The sequence below is a fragment of the Lycium barbarum genome, chromosome 6, assembly GCF_019175385.1.
Source record: "Lycium barbarum isolate Lr01 chromosome 6, ASM1917538v2, whole genome shotgun sequence".
Classification (NCBI taxonomy): domain Eukaryota; kingdom Viridiplantae; phylum Streptophyta; class Magnoliopsida; order Solanales; family Solanaceae; genus Lycium; species Lycium barbarum.
Window position 1 is genome coordinate 128,856,164 of NC_083342.1, and position 15,260 is coordinate 128,871,423.

Sequence of the window (15,260 nt, forward strand, 5' to 3'; positions counted from 1 at the left end):
TAGAGTAAATCTAGAGTCCAGGTTGCCTTCTACAATTATATGTAATGGGCTTTACCAACAGTGGATACTAGTTAAACTCCCTAATTAATACTCTTCCTCACCCGATCATAGTGCTGATTTGTTGTTCTATTAAAGGCATATATATTTCGATTATGTATAGGAATAGAAAATCACTATTTTTGTGTTCTTCAGCAAAATCTGCAGAAATTGTGATTATATATTGGAAGGAAACCATTATTTTAATGTTCTTTAGAAAAAATTCCTAGCGCATTCTCTTTCTCCCGCAAAGACATAATGTCTCGCTGGAGCTCTGGTCAGTATCTTGGATCTGTATATATACATGTTTTTGAGTTGTGATTTTATAATCTTCTTTTAGATCATGCTAATGCATTTGCTTTTATACTATTTTTCTCTCTTAAAGAATGTACAATATGGATGTACATGGGTACGTTATCGTTGTTGTTGTAGTATCTTATTATTGATTGTTCGCTTTCGGAGGGGAATAGATGTAGAGATTCAATATGTGGTTTTTGTGGGATAAATAAACTTTTGAAACTAGATATTTGCTTTGGTTAGGGAATTGCAGTGAGCTCTTTCTTGGTGGAGTATTTTATCTCTATCCGTTTCCAAGACAGAAAATTAAAGAATTACAGGGTTATTGACTTATTGTTAAGATGATATAGTATCTTTGTTTGTAACGGATGTTTGGTTTGTGAATGACTCTCACTTGTTTACAGGATGCTTCGGCCTTCCTTGCATACGAAAGGAATGCCCTGTGAAGGATGATATTGTTGATTTCAGCTCGGAGGAGGAATATCCCATTGAGGAAGAATGATCTTCTTGACCTTAGCTACAAATCACACATCTTAGAAACCTGAAGATTAGCTCCTTAAATCTCTCCAAATCACGGGTTCTAGACCACAAAATACCCCTAGGGATTCCCTTCCTTTTTTTCTTTTTAGATAATACACATATTATGTAATATCTACAGGTTAAATATATTAATATTTTGATTTATGATTTTTTTTTTATGTTCAACTATTTAAATCTTTGATGTTAGTGAGTGTGTGTCTATATACAAGTTGTCAGTTGGTAATGGACTGCAATATTACAATTTTGACTGAGTAAAGTACGAACGAAGAAAGATATGAATACAAGTAAAAATATTACTGTACAGGAGTTGCATGGTACAATTAGTTATACACCACTTCAAACTGGTTTCGTTAAACTGTAAAAAAAACTTCATAGTCTTTAAATCCCAACAAATAAACTAGTGGGGGCATTTTAGGAATTCATCCTTGCCGTAGATTTTTTTTCTTGAATTCGAAATGTTAGTCCGTTTTATGAATAGCCAATTGAGAAGCCAAGTTTCATCTCTCAAAGTTTTGGCCTCTCCACCACTCCAAAATGTGCTAAATTCAGATTATTTTTGGATTTATAATTTGAACTGGTTACATATTGTGGTCATAATAAGAACGTTGTAGAGATGATAGTTAATGAAAATCTAGATAATACAATTGCCAATGACATTGTCAATTCCAATAGTTAAAAATAATCTTAAATTTCTTGATGACACCTAAACGATGCCTAAAGTCCAAACTCCAAAACAGGCCTGGGCCCCCAAAATTTCTTCTAACAGCATCTCCTATTTACAGTTGTGACCAATTCCAATAGCCTCTAATAAATTGAGAAATATTCAAATCACAATCTACCCTTAAGAAAGTTGACGCATAATTTCTTCCATATCTCCCTGTCCGGCTCACGCCCTTCAACCTTCGCCTTGGCCACATCAGCAATGCTCTCCTATATGACACGAAATTTAACATAAAGTCGAGCTATATACTGAAAATAAATAATTTCACACAGATTTTAAATATAGTATCTCAATCATGCCTTTAGGGACAACAACACATTCTAAACGTATGAAACATTGACTGTTTAGGACGTCGTTTGGCACACCTACTAGTAGGTCAGATTCTAATAAATTGGCGACGTTAATAGGACCATTACCACTTAGATTGAAAAGGACATGGACTGATGAATCATTTTAACTTAGGCAGGGTTAGGATTTTGAGTTTATAATTAGTTTTGTGCTCTAGAAATGGCAGCTTATTAAATTTTAGATAAATTATTTATGCATATTAAGTGAATTTACTCTAGGGCAAAGCTACCGAGTTTTGCTTGCATCTACCGAATACCTTCGATTAATGCCATATATGTTGTTATTTTTTTGAAGAAGGTATATAGTGATATACTACATTCATAGCAAAAACAGAATTTTACACCATAAAATGGTAGATAAATTTTCAGAAGGGGATTATGGCTTAATATGAGAGGGGTACAAACATATAAACGAATACCTCAATAAGGTTGCGTTGAAGAAGACGATCAATGAGATGGAGAAGAATGTCCTTGGTGTACTCGGGGTGACCTTGTATGCCCATGATGTGATCACCACACCTAAACATCTCAATTCCAGTCTTGTTGGACCATGCCATCACCTCTGCCTTGGGTGGAAGCTCACGGATCTAATTCCAAATCACAACAAATTTTAGCTAATTTTGTACTAAACCATACATTTTTTTCCTTCAAGAACAATACAAAAGAAGAATGCTAAGGTTAAGAAAAATTAAGAGTCAGAAAAAATAGGCGAATTTGATAGTGTTTTGAGACAAACCTCATCACGGTGACACTCAATAACTTGCAAAAATGCAGGTAAGGTGAGAGCGTTGAATTCTTTTGACGTTGATAAATTAACTGTGGTGATGCCAATGTCCCATCCAGTAGTGGCTCTCTCTATAATTCCGCCCAATGATCGTCCTAATATCTACAGCACATTAAGAGATACTTTCAGATACAAATATATAAAACCAAAGGAAATAGCTCTAGAAAAGAAATGGACAAAGAAAATTAAGCTAGAAACCATAAAAATCAAATCAGATTAAATTGCATCATAATAAGTCAAAACTTCGAAGATAACTCTCTTTTTTTTTGACACGTTTGGATCACTACAAAATTTAGCAGTAAATGCATGACATTTGTCACACTTCTTACATAAACTGCGATACGTATTTATGAATATGAAACAAAAAGTTTGGTGGATTTTGCCATCAATATATACATACAATATTAACGTCGTAATAGTAAGACAATAACAGTGGCAGCCACCATATAAAGCTGTCTTTGCGGCCAATCCTAAATCTCTCATTTTCTATCTTGGTGGGTAATGTTGGATTTGGAGGTTGGAATATATCACCGACAGTGTCAGCTATGTGCCACGTACACGACGAGCTTATCTTTCTACTTAATTATTAATTAATCCTTCTCATGGGCGTTATCATAAAATATAGTAACAAGTAGGGTGTTGTTAGATAACATAAAATAAATCTTGGATCTTGAACGGGAAAATTACTTAGTCATGGCCTAATTGCTATGACAATACGTTCGATACATTAACATTGATTTTTTTTAATTGTTAATGTAATTTTATCGATTATAGGAGGTCTTTATTTTATTTTTCAAGTTATAATATACCTAATATTGTTGGTCAAATACTTAACCTGAGATGTAAAAAATATACACTAAAAGTGCACAAATTTTGTACTCATTGCTGTACAAAGACACCCTAATCGAAACCTGGATAGTTTTGTTTAGCATAGGGTCGAAAACTCAAACTCTCTGCCCTAGAAGATCATTTAGTTATAAGGACTGATTTGTCGTGTGGTATATAGTTGCAATATGTTAGATATTTTTTGAATTGGACGGTTTTAAATCATCTGTCACACTTTATATTAAGTTAGGTGACAAACACGTGACTAAGCAAGAATGGCTGACAAAGAATTCCGATATCTGCCTCAACATCAGAGAAAAAATCCCAAAATATATAGGCTGTCTACTTTTTGATCCACATTTGAATTATCCAGATGGGCCTGAGGGGACCAAATGATCTAAGATTGTTATTAAGGTACCATCCAATCTGCTCTATCCAAGTCTCATTTACTCTAGCCAGAAAATAGTCAATTTGATTTCCAAAATTTTCAGTCTCTTTTTAGCAAATGGTCCCAAATCTCACTCAAGCCAAGTCTCATTTACTAGTAAAGCCAAGGCAATCACTTTTTGCTCTTTAAAGAATCTGGTAATCGAAATCTATAGATTCAATTTGGATTAGATTACACCGGTAAATACATCGGGGAGAAACAACTTGCTATAAAAAAAGTTAGACTATTCTAACAACTCGAATCCAAACCCCCTTGGTGGTCCAAGGCAATTATTTTTTTACTTTGGACAATCCCTTGAAAAACATTTGTCCTTAATAAAGACGTGTTTTTGTACCGAAAAGATCGGTAAGTTTTAGTAGTAATAAAAGAAGAACTTGGTCAAAAAAAAGAATTAGGCAAAAGTCACCTTTTCCTGCGGATGGCAGAGAAAAATTAAGACTAAATTTGGTAACATGGAAATTGCTATTAAAATAACATTGCCAATTGTCCAAACGCGTTTGCAGACTGAGCGGGTTTCCAAATAAAATATTTTTCTCAACTAGCATTAAACAACCACATAGCATAAAAAATAGAGTTACCAAGTTAACATTTACCTATATTGAAATTTCCAGAAATATACAAAAATCCCATAAGATTCAATAGTTAGTACTTAAGGGAATCCCACTTTACCCCCTAACATTTAAGGGTTGGGAAAAGATATCCCCTCACATATTGAATGGGAACGATAACCCCCTATTTAATATTTTTCGGTGAGAATTTTTTGTTTTTAATAAGGGTGAAAATCATTTACTCCCCCCAACTATGCTTTAAAAATCAAACTCCTCCCTCAACTTTGAACAATAGGCATTCTCCCCCCTTTATCCTAATTGACTTTTTTAAATGCCTATTTCACCCTTTACATTATCAACTTTTGTCTTTTTATTTTTTACTTCTTTAAAATTATGATATTTTTCATTTTTTTAATTTATGTATTATAACAAATAAATATTATCTCGCAGTCGAAGAAACAATTGAGATTACTAATTGAGTATATAAGTTAATGATGTTTTATAATAAAACAAATTAGCAGAATAAACAAAAAATTAATTTTATTAAAAATAATAAAAACTTTAATATTTATTTATACAAGTGAAAAATGGTTCGTCATAACTTTATAAATATATTTATATGCAGGTAATGCAAAAACAATTAAAAAATAGAGGTAAATTTTTAAAAATGATTTATTTATACTGTAAAGGAATTTTATTATACAAACAATAGGGAATAAGAGAGAAGTGCAACTTAAATATACACACATGCTTGTACACATATATACACTTACTGCATATAATATTGAACAATCATAAAAAATAACATTAGATTTTGTTACAAATTCATAAAAGTATTATTCTACTTATAATGTTAATGAACTTACATAAGAATCTATAAATACCTACATTAAAAAATAATTATTATATATAATATAAAAATGTATTACATAAATGGAGGATTGAAAAAAAAATAAGGATGAAACAGTCATTGCATAGAATAAAGGGAGAAGAATGTCTATTGTTCAAAGTTGAGGGGGGAGTTTGATTTTTAAAGCAAAGTTGGGGGTGAAAATCATTTTCACCCTTTTAATAAAGATATTTTTTAACAGATTTTTTCAAGTTGCTGTTATACATTATTTTCAGCGGAATAGGTGAATGTGACAATAATAAAAGATATATATTTTTGTATTTAATTCTAGAAAGAAAAAAAAAACTTTATTAAAAAACGAAAATTCTCATCGGAAAATATTTGATAGAGGGGGGTTATCGTTCTCATTCAATATGTGAGGGGTGTATCGTTTCTCAAGCCTTAAATGTAAGTGGGATTCACTCTTATAATAATTCATTTTCATAATTTAAAAAGTAAAGTTATTTTAAAAACAAACTATTACGCAAGTTACTAAAATGCCACTACTGTTAATTTATTTCTTCGAAGTTACTACTGTTAAATGTTTCTCCTTCCGTCCAAAAAAAAATATCATAGTTACTATTTGGACTTATATTTATGTACTAGTTTTTAAATATCTAATTTCTATTTCAATTTTTTTTATAGATTTTATTCCGCAATCACATCGAACATGTTAATTTGACCCTCGTAATCCGAATCAAGACAATTTTTTTGGGATGGAGGGAGTACTATATACTTCTGAAACTTTACAAAACCATTTGAAATAATTGGTAAGCGTTTTAATAAGATTTTCGAGGACTAGCTTTTTGATTTTTATTTTTTTTTAAAAATATATGTTAGGATTATTTATATTGTGAAAATATTTCTAGTAAAAAGCCACGTATGAAACGTACTGGATAAAAAAAAACAAATACCTCCGTGACAAGTGGAAAAGACAGCAAAGACTAGAAAGAGAAACAAATTAAAAAGACAGCTGTAACTTGTAAGTAAACGAATTTTAAACAAATCTCAACAGCCAAAATAAGAATTAACAGTTTGAAAATGAAGTGTTTGGTGCGTAAAAAAATTACCTGGTGTCCAAAGCAAATACCCAAAACTTTCTTCTTCATAGAATCAAGTTTTTTGAGCAAATTCAGTAACTTGCAGATCCACAAATCATTACCATGAGCGTCATTACAACTACCGGTGATCACAAATCCATCAAATTCTCCGATCTCATCATCTGTCGGAAACTCGCCACGTGCCACGTGGAAAACATCCCACGTTTCACCTTCCTCCCCCAGCATTCTCACGAAAACCCCAAAATAACCTCCGTATTTCTTTTTCACGTATTCTGAATCCTCTGCACATAATAGAACTGCGAATTTTTTTCCTTCCATTGTTAATTAATTACTGATTTGATGAATTTTCAAAGGTAAAGAAAAAAAAAATCCCTCCTATATTCTCTCTCACTGATATATTATATGTATACAAATACAAATTCTCTCTCTAGTGGAAGGCCTAGAGAGAGGGAGAGAGAAATGGAGTTTTTTTTACAATTTTGTTTCGCTTATGAATTGATGAAGAATGAGGAAAAATAAGGTGCTTATATAAGGTGAAAGAGGTGAATAAATTTAATTTATTTGCAATTTCGTCCTTTGATTCTCCGTTTACTAAGTAGTTCCAATGACCAAATTACCCCTTGATTATGTTGAAGCTATTGGTGCCACGTGTCAAGTGACGTGGCATACCAAAAATAGCTAATAGCATCATGTCACATGTCAAAATGATGTAGTATCCTTGGTCAATGAAAATATTCCACGTGTACGTACATGTGATCACATGTTCCGGTCAATCAAATATTATCATGCCACTTGAATCTGATTGGCCAAAAGAGTGTGGCATCATCACGACTTTTTCTTCCTACAAGTGTAAATAGGGGTTCTCATAATTCAGAAAAGACACCAAATTTCAGATAAGAAGCTAGAGGAAACTCGTGGATCAAACGTTATAAGTTTTTACAACCTGCAAGCAACTAAGGCATTCAATATTAAATTTAGCAAGGGAAATCAAATACCAAGCTTCTCAAGATCAAATTTACATATTCATGAAATAATTATTGTACGAATCAAGTTCACATTCGAGACCAAATCTAACATAGATTTAAGATCAAGCTAAAAAACACTTGAATTTATTTTAGAAAAAATGAATCAGAGAATTCATAGATTATAACACCTATTATACTAAAATAAAGTAATACAATTGTTATTTCCTACTTATAATTATTTTATCGCTGTGAATTTTATAATCTACATTTCCTTAGTTATATTTTGATTTTCTCCTAGTGTATGATATTCACGTTAGGACCTCAACTAATTTGAATTCACATCACATAAGGCGAATTTAAAAGGGCAACATTGCCCCTCTCTTGGGGTGGTCTTTAATTTTTTCCCTTTGGCACTTTAAGTAATAAAAAATTGACCGAAAATGCCGCTGACATTCTGAGTTCGAACCCCAGCAGAGGAAAAAAAAAATCGCAAGGCAAGATTTCATAACAAACTATGTCTATTCCGACAAAGTTACATAGAAAGTATGCCTTGTCCAGTATAGTTCTGTAGAAATTAACTTATCCGACAGAGACATAGTTTCTATTAAGTTATCTTACAGAACTATGTCTTGTCCTGAATAGTTCTGTAGGATACTAAAGAATTATGTGTTAAGGCATAACTTTACCCTGAATAAGCATAGTTTTTATGAAAACCTTGCCTTGCGATTTTTTTTTTTACTCTGTTGTGGTTCGAACCTAGAATCTCTAGTTTCATAGACCAACGAATAGGGGTAATTTGGTCCACAAATTTTCATCAAATGAGAAGAAGGGGCAAAAATTAAAGACCGGCGGTTTGAGGGGAAAAAATTAAAAACCAGCCCATGAAGGGAAATCCGCGCAAAAAAATGATTTAAAAAGAAAACGCTTCCAACCAGAATTTTTCGATACCCCAAACTGATACATTTAGATGAGTATTCATGCTTCAATAACCTAATTAACTGATTTTTATAAGTGGAATCCAATAAAAGATTTTCGGGTATATAAAAAAAAATGCACAAAAAATACTTACTATCACTCAATAGTTACAAAAAAAAGGCAGACCGGTGCAGTAAGCTTCCGCTATGAGCGGAATTCGGGGAAAAGCCGGACCACAAAGGTCTATTGTATACAACTTTACCTTACATTTTTGCACTCAATAGTTACACAAAATCAATCAATTTGACTTTTGAAGATACATAGTTAATTAAGTCACGTAGCAGTGATTACTGATGAAAGTTCTGTATACACAAAATGTGCCTTATATTAATTGGTTTAGTGTAAAATCAAAGATTAAGTCACATAGTAGTGATTACTGATGAAAGTTCTGTATACGCAAAATGTGCCTTATATTAATTGGTTTAGTGTAAAATCAAATGCTATGTAAAATCGTAGTGATTATGAAGATAACGAAAGAATTTTATGTACATAAACTTTGGGAGAACTACAAGAAAAAAGATAATAACAGCTTGGTCAATTTAAGTCTCAATTCATCGACCGACCGTGTACCCTAGATCCCCATTAAAAATCCATTTACTGGGAGTTTTGATATAGTAAGAAAATGAGGAGTCGGAGTACTTGTTCCCTACTACTCCCACTAGAAATTCAGTTTCTAATACTAACAACCAACTGCTTTTGAAGCAAATTAAATAGTTTATCATGAATGAAATCACAAACTTTAGGCTTGAATATATTATTATTATTTTTTAAAACTTTTTATTGAAATGCTGAACTGAATGTATCTAGACTTGAAAGTGTATCATGTTCTGTTCACTTCTATTTCCTGGTCAACAACTACATTTTCATCCTCCCTTTCGTCCTCCTAAGTCCTAACATAGATGGGAGGCTATGTCAATTAAAACCAGTGGGCCAAACCATGACTTAATTTGGGTCTATAATGACTCGAAAAGTACTTGCAATGTGTCAATTAAGTGGGCTTGAACCACATCGTTACCAAAAGTTTATACTACGTAACTACTGTGTAAAGAAGGGAGTCTGGCGTCAAAATGGCACAAAATTGGATCAAAATTTCCAAAAAGGATTGTGAAATTTGTGATAGACCAAAAGGGGTTAATTGTGCACTGCTACACGATTTACCCCCAATTCATTAACACCCTGCTTTCCGTCTGTTAACTTAAAAAAAAAAAAAAAAAAAGTTAAAGGGAAAATCGTGGACCAGTACACGATTTGCAATTCTTTTTGCAAATCGTGTACAGGCACACAATTTGCAAAATTAATTGCAAATTGTGTCCATGTACACGTTTTACCTTAATATATTTTGCAAATCGTGTGTACGAACAACTTATGACTTGCTAGGGAATCATCATTTCATGATAACAATATAATCATTCGGTGGATTACTATACCAAAACTCATCATTCTCACGAAATGAAACATAAATTTCCAATACAGCCCTATAAGCATTTTGAGGAATTTTAAACTCCTTTGACACATGTAGAAATCTCAACCTCAAACCATCATTTAACCTCAAATGTATTTCATGTTCTTTTTACCGTCACCATATATTTCTTCAACAGGATAAAAGTGAATATAAAGTTTCACATGATATATACCAGACTACCAGTATGCAAATCGTGTGCATGTACACGATTTGCAAAAAGAATTATGGCAAATCGTGTACTGTTCCATGATTTGCCCTTTAACATTTTTTTTTAAGTTAACGGAAGGAAAGTAGCGCGTTAATGAATTGAGGGTAAATCGTGTAGCAGTGCAGGATTAACCCCTTTTGATCTGTCACAAATTCCACGACCCCTTTTGGAAATTTTGGTCCAATTTTGTGCCATTTCGGCACCGGACTCTTAAAGAAGGTACCAAAAATAGAACTTGGTTTATTCAAATATCCTTGGGTTACAAGTCTTGTTATATCAAGAAAAATATAGAGTCAAAACACTTGTTCCATAGTACCCTCACAGGAACTTCAGTTTCTACTACCAGCCCATCCTTTTTGAAGCCAACCAGATAGAGTTAAGTCGTCTTAGGCAACAAACATTTGGCTAGAGTTTGTGAAAGGATTACGGTTTGATTGGTATGAAGGAAAATGTTTTCCATCGAAAGTGGTTCTCTTACTAATTATTTTCTTGTCTTTTGTAAGTAAATATAAAATATTCTCCCCAAAAGCATTTATGTATAATCTACAAAACTCTACGTGGGATGAGGTGGGGCGTAGGGAGCGGTTGACTCTGCTGCCGGGCTGGTGTGGCTGTGGTTGGGATGGAGGCTATGAAGGGGTGGAGGGTTTGGGTTGGAGCTTGGAGGGTGAGGAGGTGCCAATTTTCCCTACTTTTATTAAAAAAGTCATTTCCCTCATTTTTAAGGAACTTGTTTTTCTAGAGAAGGAAAAAAAAGGGCAGTGCACTAATTGCTAGAGAAGAAAATGTTTTCTAAAATTTTAACCACCAAACATAGAAAATTGAAAAATACTTTGTGCAAAACGTTTTCCTCCCTACCAAGCACCCTTAATGTTTTTCTATGAAACTTTGAACTGAATGTATATAGCCTTGAAACTGCATTATGTTCATTTCACTTAGTTTTCCTCGTCAATTTTTTTTTTATTTTCTATATATAATAAGCGGCTTGGGGTGGGGGGGGGGGGGGGGGCGAAAACGGCTCCCCAAGCTTGTACCAACAGCTTCACGAATTGTACCCACATTAAATTCTTGTATCATGAGCTATATAATTTATACACTTTATCCAACTATTTTTATATCCCATGTAGACATGTGTCATAGTACTTAATATTTATTCCTTTCTCATGTATAGACGTATACACTTTAAATTTAATTCTCCGACATATTTATTTCCTCCGTGCACTTTTACTTGTTCACTTTTGACTTTTCGTGTTCTAACTGAATATTTATTCTCTTTTTATGTATAGACATATGCAGTTCAATTTTAATTCTCCTACACAAATTTATTTCCTCCATGCACTTTAATTTGTTCACTTTTGACTTTTCACATTCTTTGAGAATTAATAAATCTCTCGTGGATATATGTCATAGTACTGAATATTTATTCTCTTCTCATATATACACGTGTGCACTTCTATTTTAATTCTTCGAGACATATTTATTTCTTCCGTGCACTTTTACTTGTTCATTTTGACTTTTCACGTTATTTAAGAATTAATAAATGAAGTACTCCTTCCGTCCCATATTACTTGGCCACGTTACTATACTTGACTTTTCACGTTCAATTAGTTATTACTTGGTATAGTAATCCACCGAATGATTATATTGTTATCATGAAATGATGATTCCCTAGCAAGTCATAAGTTGTTCCTACACACGATTTGCAAAATATATTAAGGTAAAACGTGTACATGGACACGATTTGCCAAAATTAATTTTGCAAATCGTGTGCATGTACACGATTTGCAAAAAGAATTATGGCAAATCGTGTACTGTTCCATGATTTGCCCTTTAACATTTTTTTTAAGTTAACGGAAGGAAAGTAGCGCGTTAATGAATTGAGGGTAAATCGTGTAGCAGTGCAGGATTAACCCCTTTTGGTCTGTCACAAATTCCACGACCCCTTTTGGAAATTTTGTGCCATTTCGGCACCGGACTCTTAAAGAAGGTACCAAAAATAGAACTTGGTTTATTCAAATATCCTTGGGTTACAAGTCTTGTTATATCAAGAAAAATATAGAGTCAAAACACTTGTTCCATAGTACTCTCACAGGAACTTCAGTTTCTAGTACCAGCCCATCCTTTTTGAAGCCAACCAGATAGAGTTAAGTCGTCTTAGGCAACAAACATTTGGCTAGAGTTTGTGAAAGGATTACGGTTTGATTGGTATGAAGGAAAATGTTTTTCACCGAAAGTGGTTCTCTTACTAATTATTTTCTTGTCTTTTGTAAGTAAATATAAAATATTATCCTCAAAAGCATTTATGTATAATCTAGAAAACTCTACGTGGGATGAGGTGGAGCGTAGGGAGCGGTTGACTCTGCTGCCGGGCTGGTGTGGTTGTGGTTGGGATGGAGGCTATGAAGGGGTGGGGGGTTTGGGTTGGAGCTTGGAGGGTGAGGAGGTGCCAATCAATATGAAACGACACTTATATAAAATTTGTTTTTCCTACTTTCATTAGAGAAGTCATTTTCCTCATTTTTAAGAAACTTGTTTTTCTAGAGAAGGAAAAAAAAGGGCTGTGCACTAATTGCTAGAGAAGAAAATGTTTCTAAAATTTTAACCACCAAACATAGAAAATTGAAAAATACTTTGTGCAAAACGTTTTCCTCCCTACCAAGCACCCTTAATGTTTTTCTATGAAACTTTGAACTGAATGTATATAGACTTAAAACTGCATTATGTTCATTTCACTAAGTTTTCCTCGTCATTTTTATTTTTATTTTTCTATATATAATAAGCGGCTTGTGGGGGGGGGGGGGGGGGGGGGAGGAAAACGGCTCCCCAAGCTTGTACCAACAGCTTCACGAATTGTACCCACATTAAATTTTTGTACCATGAGCTATATAATTTGTACACTTTATCCAACTATTTTTATATCCCATGTAGATTTGTGTTATAGTACTTAACATTTATTCTTTTCTCATGTATAGACGTATGCATTTTAAATTTAATTCTCCGACATATTTCCTCCGTGCAGTTTTACTTGTTCACTTGCTAGAGAAGAAAATGTTTTCTAAAATTTTAACCACCAAACATAGAAAATTGAAAAATATTTTTTGCAAAACGTTTTCCTCCCTACCAAGCACCCTTAATGTTTTTCTATGAAACTTTGAACTGAATGTATATAGACTTGAAACTGCATTATGTTCATTTCACTAAGTTTTCCTCGTCAATTTTTTTATTTATTTTTCTATATATAATAAGCGGCTTGGGGGGGGGGGGTTAGGAAAACGGCTCCCCAAGCTGGTACCAACAGCTTCACGAATTGTACCCACATTAAATTCTTGTACCATGAACTATATAATTTGTACACTTTATTCAACTATTTTTATATCCCATGTAGATTTGTGTCATAGTACTTAACATTTATTCCTTTCTCATGTATAGACGTATGCACTTTAAATTTAATTCTCCGACATATTTATTTTCTCTGTGCACTTTTACTTGTTCACTTTTGACTTTTCTCTTCTTATGTATAGACATATGCAGTTCAATTTTAATTCTCCTAAACAAATTTATTTCCTCCATACACTTTAATTTGTTCACTTTTGACTTTTCACATTCTTTGAGAATTAATAAATCTCTCGTGGATATATGTCATAGTACTGAATATTTATTCTCTTCTCATATATACACGTGTGCACTTCTATTTTAATTCTCCAAGACATATTTATTTCTTCCGTGCACTTTTACTTGTTCATTTTGACTTTTCACGTTATTTAAGAATTAATAAATGAAGTACTCCTTCCGTCCCATATTACTTGGCCACGTTACTATACTTAACTTTTCACGTTCTTTAAGAATTAATAAAAATGAAATACTCCATTCGTCCATATTAACGTAGACATGTGTCATAGTACTTAATATTTAATGAGCGGCTTGGGGGGGACGAACACGGCTCCCCAAGCTTGTACCAACAGCTTCACGAATTGTACCCACATTAAATTCTTGTACCATGAGCTATATAATTTATACACTTTATCCAACTATTTTTATATCCCGTGTAGACATGTGTCATAGCACTTAATATTTATTCCCTTCTCATGTATAGACATATGCGCTTTAAATTTAATTCTCCAACATAGTTATTTCCTCCATGCACTTTTATTTGTTCACTTTTGGCTTTTCGTGTTCTAACTGAATATTTATTCTCTTCTCAGGTGTAGACATATGCAATTCAATTTTAATTCTCCTACACAAATTTTTTTCCTCCATGCACTTTAATTTGTTCATTTTTTACTTTTCACATTCTTTGAGAATTAATAAATCCCACGTGGATATATGTCATAGTACTAAATATTTATTTTTTCCGTGCACTTTTACTTGTTCATTTTAACTTTTCACGTTATTTAAGAATTAATAAATGAAGTACTCCTTCCGTCCCATATTACTTGGTCACGTTATTATACTTAACTTTTCACGTTCTTTAAGAATTAATAAAAATGAAGTACTCCCTTCGTCCATATTAACGTAGACATGTGTCATAGTACTTAATATTTAATTCCCTTCTCATGTATAGACGTATGCACTTTAAATTTAATTCTCCGACACATTTATTTCCTCCATGCACTTTTACTTGTTCACTTTTGATTTTTCGTGTTCTAGCTGAATATTTATTCTCTTCTCTTGTATAGACATATGAAGTTCAATTTTAATTCTCCTACACAAATTTATTTCCTCCACGCACTTTAATTTTTTTCATTTTTGACTTTTCACATTATTTGAGAATTAATAAATCCCACGTAGATATATGCCATAGTATTGAATATTTATTCTCTTCTCATGTATACACGTGTGCACTTCTATTTTAATTCTCTGACACATATTTATTTCCTCCGTGCACTTTTACTTTTTCACGTTTGATTTTTCAAGTTATTTAAGAATTAATAAATGAAGTACTTCTTCCGTCTCATATTACTTGGTCACATTACTATACTTGACTTTTCACGCTCTGTAAGAATTAATAAAAATGAAGTATTCCCTTCGTCCTTATTACTTGGCCACATTTCTAAAATTATATGTCTATTTTTCTATTCTATATTTATCTTCTTTTCTATTTCTATTATCCCCGTTTTCCTTCTTTGTCAATACTTTAAACATGAAGAGAGGACG

The 15,260-nt window shown here is 32.8% G+C and overlaps 1 protein-coding gene across 1 annotated transcript; it reads right to left on the minus strand.

Moving 5' to 3' along the window:
- Positions 1-1,493: 1,493 nt before the first annotated feature.
- On the minus strand, positions 1,494-7,010 carry LOC132598855 (gamma-glutamyl peptidase 5-like). The gene is made up of 4 exons (XM_060311981.1): positions 6,506-7,010; positions 2,678-2,827; positions 2,361-2,528; positions 1,494-1,803 (listed from the first exon to the last, which is right to left on the minus strand). Exons 1-4 carry the CDS (start codon positions 6,812-6,814, stop codon positions 1,702-1,704), a joined length of 729 nt encoding a protein of 242 aa, XP_060167964.1. The 5' UTR covers positions 6,815-7,010; the 3' UTR covers positions 1,494-1,701.
- Between the last annotated feature and the right edge of the window lie 8,250 nt (positions 7,011-15,260).